Here is a 7,370-nt window from a genome sequence, read left to right as displayed (position 1 = left end):
GGAGCAGAGCGCGCGCGGCCGGTGGCGGCGCCTGAGGGCGGTGGTGCCTGAGGGCCGCCCCCGGCGCCTCGCCCCCGCCTGGGCGGCCCCTCCTGGGCGGCCCCGCGCTCCGCCAGGCTGCTGCCCGCCGCGGGCCGGCCGAGCCTCCAGGGGCCGGGCTCGGCCGCCTGCGCCCTCCCCGCCCCTCCCTCTCCCCCGCCCCCCTCCCCTCCCCTCCCCTCCCCTCCCCTCCCCTCCCGCCTCCCCGCCGCCGGGGCTTCCCTTCCCCTCTTCATTCAGCGCCGCCTGGGCCGCCGTGCCGCTACCCCGGCATGTCCCGCAGCCGGGCTCCCCTCGGCGACCGGCCCCTGTAGCGCCTCCAGCCGCGGGCGAGGCAGGGCCGAGGGGCGGCGGAGGGGGTGTCGTTGCCCGGCCGCCGCGCGGCCATGGGGGGCTCCTGAGGCGGCCGAGGGGAAGCGGAACGGCAGCGCTCGCCGCCGGCTCGCCCAGCGGCCGCCACCATGGAGGCGCCGCCGCCGCTGCTGCTGCCGCCGCCGCCGCCGGGCGCCCCGGCGGGCGCGGAGCCCTCCGGCTGCCCCAAGGACACGGACCGCCAGCTGCGCCTCCGCCTCTGCGTCCTCAACGAGATCCTCAGCACCGAGCGGGACTACGTGGGGACCCTCCACTTCCTGCAGTCGGTGAGCGGCGCCGCCGGCCGGGGGGGCCCCCTCAGGCGGCGGGTGGGCTCGGGGCCGGGCCGGGGGCTGCGAGGGCGCCCCGGCGGCGCTTGGCGCAACTTGTGGGAAGTGCCGGGCGCCGGGCCCGCTCCGACGAGGGGATTTTCTGCTGCTCGAGAGGCTGCGGGGGATGTCCGCGGCGGGCTGTGTGTGGGTGGGTGTGTGCGTATGCGGAGGGGCGAGCACGGCCACCAGCAACGGCTTTTCCTTCGCGGGCGAGGAGGAGCCGGTGCCGGCTGCGGCGGCGCCCGGGCGGCGGGGAGCACGCGGGCGCCTCTGCTGCGGGCTGCTGGCGGGGGCTGAGCCCGAAGCGAGTCCCCTTCTCGGAGCGCCTCGTCCCTCTCCTTGTCGGTTAGAAGTTACTAAACTGCTGCGCCCGGTTGGAAACTCTGCTCTTGCTGCCTGTTATTTATAAATAAATACTCTCTATATTTTGCTTCAATGGTAAACGTAAATATGTGATTGGGCAGGGTGTGTCGGTGCATGTGGAGGCAATTATACTCGCCGTCTGAAATTATCCACGGACTAGTTCAGAAGTAAAACTCCATCTGGATTTTTCCTTTTTCCTATGCGGACTCTAGATGTGGAATTCATCAGCATACAACCGCACTCCTGCAAATAACTAGAAGAGCCTGCAGTAAAAGTTACTAGATAACAGACATGCCATAAAAAAGAAGAAGAATAAACTATTTGATCACACGGAGATCAAGAATCAAAGGAAGGGAAGTCTCTGCAGAGATTTCTAAAAGATTGGACAGGGCAGAAATTCCTTCTGGTGTTTTGCTAGATAAGTACTAAACCCTCATTTCATCTAAATGGCTTAGACCCTGGACCCTTTTTGACTTGTCTTTCTGGCAAAGTTTTCTGTTTGTTTGTTTTTTAAATTCGGGTTGTCTTCAATGTTTTTCAGAATCACCCAAGTGACAAATGGTCTAGTATAAAAGATAAATGAAAAGGATGCGATTGCTTTGTGAACTAGTCTCTACTTAAAACCTCCTTTTCTCTCTCAAATAGTTGAACACAGAAAGTCTGTAATTTCTGAAAGCTTCCAATTAAGCTGTCAGTTAGCTTCATTTAAAACTAAGATTGTGTTTCAGTGTAAGGAGATGCTTAAAAAAGCTGCAGGCTGCAAAACTGCCCCACCCTATAGGCAAAGCAAACAAAAAAAAGCCTTCTCAAAACTCCTCTGTCCTAAGTACTGAATTTGAGATTTTGTCAACTGCAGGCTGGAATGCAGATTCAAACTGCATTTATTTTTAGCTTCAGTTCCTGTAGCTAAATACGTTTACAGTATTACTAGTGGGATTTTCGTGTATTAGAAAAAAAGTATTTTATTTATTTGTACTCGTTATCTTGGCAGTTTTCCTGAGAGCAGTAGTGAGTAACATGCATTAGGTGATGGCAGGAGAAGACACGGATGGAGTGCACTTGAGTGCATTCTCAAGACAGCGCTGTGTGTTGTCAGAGGCCTGCACAGCTGCTTTGTTACTAGCTTCTAGGTGTAGAATGGCTATAATATTGTCTTGAGTGATTGAGTCTTAGGATGCAGTTTTATCCCCCTATGAAGTCTGAGTTTTGGCAATTATGTTTGAATAAAGTATTGAGGGATGGGCTATAAGAAAGATCTTTCTTGTCTCTAGGCCTGCTTTTAGAGGAGCATTCAAACATAGGCTTAACTTTAAGCATGTGTTACGTGTTCATGTGCCGTCCTAAATAATCCGTTTCTTAAATTGTTGACCTATTTTTTTATGGGCAGTATCTCTATAGAACTGGATTCAGATTGTTGAATGGTGTTATTGTCGAGGAAAAAAGAGAATAAAGGTGTATGACAGTATGTGAGGGTAAATAGAGCAGTAGTGGGATGAAATTTTAAAATGTTAAATTTCAGGTGAGAAATACTTTCTACATAAACTTGGTGGAAAGCCATGACTCGTTACCTTCTAACAAGATGAAACAAAGGATAGAATTCGGCCTGGCCTCACGCCCCTGGGCAGGTGACGTAACAAGCTTTTCACGTTTTTACCCACTAGGATAATATGATCTATGTAGTTGCTGGAATTACAGGCAGTAATAGAGTAAAATTTTTGCTTTGTGACAGTAATAAAAATAATGCTGTTGCTCTAAGATCCTGTATTCTCAACTCTACTCGAGCCTAACAAAAAAAAGTTCACTTTACTCTCGTTAGTTCCACAGGAATTGCTGCTTCTGCCCCATGGGTCTTTTTCTTATTTTTTCATGGCCTGTGTTAGTAGTATTTGTCCAAGTGCAAAGTCAATGTTAACTGTTACACTTCCTGGGAGAATGTATGCAGTTAACACTCAAACATGGTTGTGTGATGTTAGTTTTTTAACAGTGTGAATAGCATTGAAATGATTATATTTCTGTATATTGTAGAAGCCATTTTGACTGGACCAGAGAAAAGACAGGGCGGTTCCTCTGTGCAGGACACAAAGCCTCTCGGTAGGCACCGCTGACTATTGACGTTGACCGTTTTTGATGCCGATAGGCCTTGATGAGTGTTGATTTCCATACGTATTACTAGGGCATGACATCCATAGCTTTCGATCCTTCTCGGTACGCATCGATACCTCTCGCTCTTGAGAGGCATGGCGGCCTGTTGCTTTCCATACCTGCATCTAGGGATCGATAGCATTAGGTGCCGATAGGTATCAGTAGCTGTCGCTATCAATGCCTGCTGTTCGGCATCAATACCTCTCGCTCACAACAGACATCTATTGCTTTTGTTCTCGGGCCAATTTTGCCCTTGGTAGGCATCAGATGTTATCAACCTCAATTCCTGTCAATATTGAGTGGCCGGCATGCCTGTTGAATTGCACACCTATCGATAGGGTTCAATATTTATATCAACATCGAACCCTATTGACTGGCCCCGAAAGCACTTGTTCTCAACAGGCATGCGTAGCTTTTGGTCTGGGGCCGATGTTGCTCCCAGTAGGCACTGCTGACTATCCACATTGACCGTTTTTGATACCGATGGGCCTTGATGACTGTTGACTGATTTCCACGTGTATTGCTAGGGCATGACGGCCACAGCTTTTGATTCCCCTCAGTGTGCATTGATACCTCTCGCTCTTGAGAGGCATGGTGGCCTATTGAATTCCAGACCTGTGGGTAGCATTTGATATAGATAATAAGTGGTGGGGAGAGGACATAACAAGTGGCGAGGGGGCACTGCCGCTCGATATCGACATCAAAGCTTATGTGCCCAAAAGTGCTTGTTCTTGCCAGGTATGCATAGCTTTTGGTCTGGGGCTGATGTTGCTCTCCATGGGCACTGTTGAATATCGACGTTGACCGTTTTTGATGCCGATAGGCCTTGATGAGTGTTGATTTCCATACGTATTGCTAGGGCACGACATCCATAGCTTTCGATCCTTCTCGGTACGCAGCGATACCCCTCGCTCTTGAGAGGCATGGCGGCCTGTCGAATTCCAGACTGATAGATAGGGTTTGATATTGATAATAAGTGGAGGAGGGAGTGTAATAAGTGGCGGTGGAATGGGGATGGGCTGTGATAAATTAAGGGAGGGGCCCATAATAAGTGTATGTGCGTGAATAAGTAGTGAGGAGGCGTAATAAGTCGTGAGGGGCATGTGATAAAGGTTGGGGGGCATAATATGTCAGAAGGGAGTGGAATAAGTGGTGGTGGGGCATTACCTCTTGATATCAAACCTTATGTATACGCCCCAAAACCACTTGTTCTTGACAGGCATGTGTAGCTTTTGGTCTGGGGTCGATGTCGCTCTTGGTAATTTCACTGGACACTTGGCTCTAATCTACACAAGCACCTGTCTCAACTTGGTCATATAATTTTAAGTATGTAAAGCCAAATTGTTTTCTGCTTTGTATATAAATGTGGCTCTTTCATCTTTCCAAAGACAAACTACCTACTTCTAAATTTTAATATCAGAACGAGAGGATATTCTGCTAGGCTGGGCACTTGCTATGTTCTTTGCAGGCAGGAAAACAGTATGAAACTTAAACTGTCCTTATCAGCCAGGTATCGTGTTGGATAAATAACTGTACCATGATTATTTTTAGGTTTGAATGTTATGCTGTCCTTTAATTTTATAAGAAGACTAGAAATCTTCTGTCTTATCATTTGTATAAATATGATACGTTAGGAGATGTGCCATCAGATAACTTAGCCCACATCCTACAGACTCAAAATATTTATGTTCTGCTCCCTTCTCTTGCTTGCTTTGTAGTTGTAATTGATCTAGTATCTCAGGATTTTTGCACTCCACCTATTTTGAAATGTAATAAGCATCAGGGCCCTTTTTCTTTCGTATTTCTCATTTGCATCCAAGATTAGGTTTCTGGTGCTCAGATAGACAAGCAAACAGACCACTTGCCTCAGCTGTGAGGTGTGATTTCCTGTCCTGCCCTGTTCTCTGCTTGTTTCATGTCCAGTAGACACAGATAAACTCCAATTTTTGGAAGGTGGACCATATGGTTTGGGTAACGGTTCTTTTTTTTAGGAGGCAGCTAAAAGCAATTGGAGGGAGGAAGATGGAAAAGGAAATTTGATCTGAAGAGATCTGAATTAGCTTTGCTGTTGTGTCGTTTCAGTCACTCACTCACGTGTGCTCAGCTATAGTCAGTTGTGACTGTTGCCTATAGTCAAGATTTTCTACAGTGGAGTCTTGCACCATGGGACACTTTTTTCCTAAAAGACTAGTTTTTGACATTTGTAAGTTTAGGAGCATCACAGCTTTTATTTTAAGGGGAAGTTTGTAGCCCTTGTGGTTGTAAAGCAAAGTCTGAAAATATAACACTGAATGTAACACTAGCATAGGCAATATATGCTGGTGAGATTTTAGAGGGTTGTTTTCTGATTCTTGAAAGTTTGGGGTTGGTAGTGTTGCTAATAGACGTTTTCCTTTCCTCTCAGACCGAATAAGGGTTGGGCAAAATCAGCTGCTAAAGGCTGAAATGCCAACAGATAAAAAGGTTCTTTTGCCCTGGATACCAAGGGAGAATGTGAAGAAAACACTCAGAATATAGGAAGTGAAACAGAAAGGAAAACAGAAAAGTGAAGTAAAGGCTTTGAAAATATTTATTCACCTGTAGGTTCAGAAAGAGAAAATCTTCAGCTGGTGTAAATCAGTGAAGCTTCAGGGATATCAGTGGTTTCTGGTAGCAGAGGAGCTTGCTCATAATATTCTATTATAAATTAAAAGGTTATTGTAGGGGGGAAAAGAGGATATGATGAAGTATCTCTCTTCTCTCTCTCCTCTGAAGAGACTTATTTCATGCCTTTTGGAGTTTCCATTGACTCCTATGGTAGTCATCATCCAGAGCTTGCTGAATGCTATTAATATTAATTTGTACTTCCACATGTATTGAAGACAGAGAGATCCTTATAGTTTTTACTTGTTTCTGGAATGCCAGCAAGCTGTAGCATCTCTGCCTCCCTCCAGAGCACAGATTGGAATGCAAAAAGGAGTATGGTCTAAGGCAAAACTTCCCAAAGTCTTAGGAGCAGAGAACTAATGCTATTCTCAGATTTTTCTTACCAACTAGCATGAATACTTTCTATTAAACTTTTCATTGAGACACACTCTAGGTGTTATGTGATTTGCCAGCTGGCTATTTGCATTTGGGCCACTTGTGGTCTGCAGAGCCCAGTTTCAGAAGCAGAGCTCGAGGGTACAGAATTCCAGGGGGTGTCTTCTGCACTTAGACAGATTTGTCTGATGAGCTTAATCTCTCATCTGGAAAATTGGGTGACTAGCCCATGCCTTTTGCGGTAATGTTTTTACAGTCAAAGGTGTGTAGGAGCACAACAGATTTTTTTCATGTGAAGGCAAGTCTTCAGTTACTTTTGCTCTCTAACAGAATATGCACAACAACAGTCTCCTATCCAGTTTCAGCAGTTTACAGCCACACAGGTGAGAATGAAACTGCTTTCTCTTGCTTCTCTTGGTTCATTCAAGCTTAATGTGCATCTGACCCTTGTCATCCTCTATCTCAGATCAACTTTGGTCTTTTTACATCCTTCAGAATAAGGTATTTGACCTTACTCTGGCTCTGCATTTCTCCCTCCCCTCAATTCTAGGAGATTCAATCAGCCCTTTTGCCATTTGTCCCTCCCTCTCACTTCAGGGATGCCAGTTGTTGTCTGAACATGTGTCATGATCTCTGGGGGGAGGGCAAGAGCGGCTGCCCTGTGCTTTCTGAGAGCCACACTGGTGCCTCTGCAACAAATCTCACTTGCAATAGCAGTCTGGCAGCTGGGTGAATGTAAAAGAGAGACTAAGCTTTGGTAGGAGAGGTATATGGATCAAAATGGGAAGCAAGCATCATAGACAGCAAAAATGATCAAGTGAATTGCTACATGCATAACTGAATACAGAGAAACAACTTCTGGCTGATTATAGTGTGAGGCAGACTGATTGTTTGACCCTAAACATAGGGAGAAAATTTCAGATGGTTTTATTACTTCTCTATTCTCCAAATTGCATAGTGTTTGCCACGTGGGCAGGAGTACTTCCTTTCAGGGGTGGGAAATCTGATTCCACGGTTTATATCATCTCATAGAATCATGAAAAATAGTCCTGAAGAGGATCTTAAAAGATTGTCACATCACCTTCTGATCTGAAAGAAGGGTTGTTCCTGATGGATAGGTGG

At 46.8% G+C, this 7,370-nt stretch overlaps 1 protein-coding gene across 4 annotated transcripts in view; it reads left to right on the top strand.

Annotated features, from left to right (window-relative positions):
* The first annotated feature begins 485 nt into the window (after positions 1-485).
* Positions 486-7,370, top strand: part of PREX1 (phosphatidylinositol-3,4,5-trisphosphate dependent Rac exchange factor 1) — a 185,002-nt gene continuing 178,117 nt past the window's right edge. For all 4 annotated transcript variants that reach the window (XM_068912114.1, XM_068912111.1, XM_068912112.1 and 1 more), the window contains exon 1: positions 486-677. In XM_068912114.1, coding sequence (XP_068768215.1) covers positions 501-677 — 177 coding nt within the window. In that variant the 5' untranslated portion in view covers positions 486-500. The remainder of the gene's footprint in view (positions 678-7,370) is intronic.

This window comes from Struthio camelus, chromosome 18 (assembly GCF_040807025.1).
Source record: "Struthio camelus isolate bStrCam1 chromosome 18, bStrCam1.hap1, whole genome shotgun sequence".
Taxonomy (NCBI): domain Eukaryota; kingdom Metazoa; phylum Chordata; class Aves; order Struthioniformes; family Struthionidae; genus Struthio; species Struthio camelus.
This window is presented reverse-complemented; position numbering and strand designations above follow the sequence as displayed.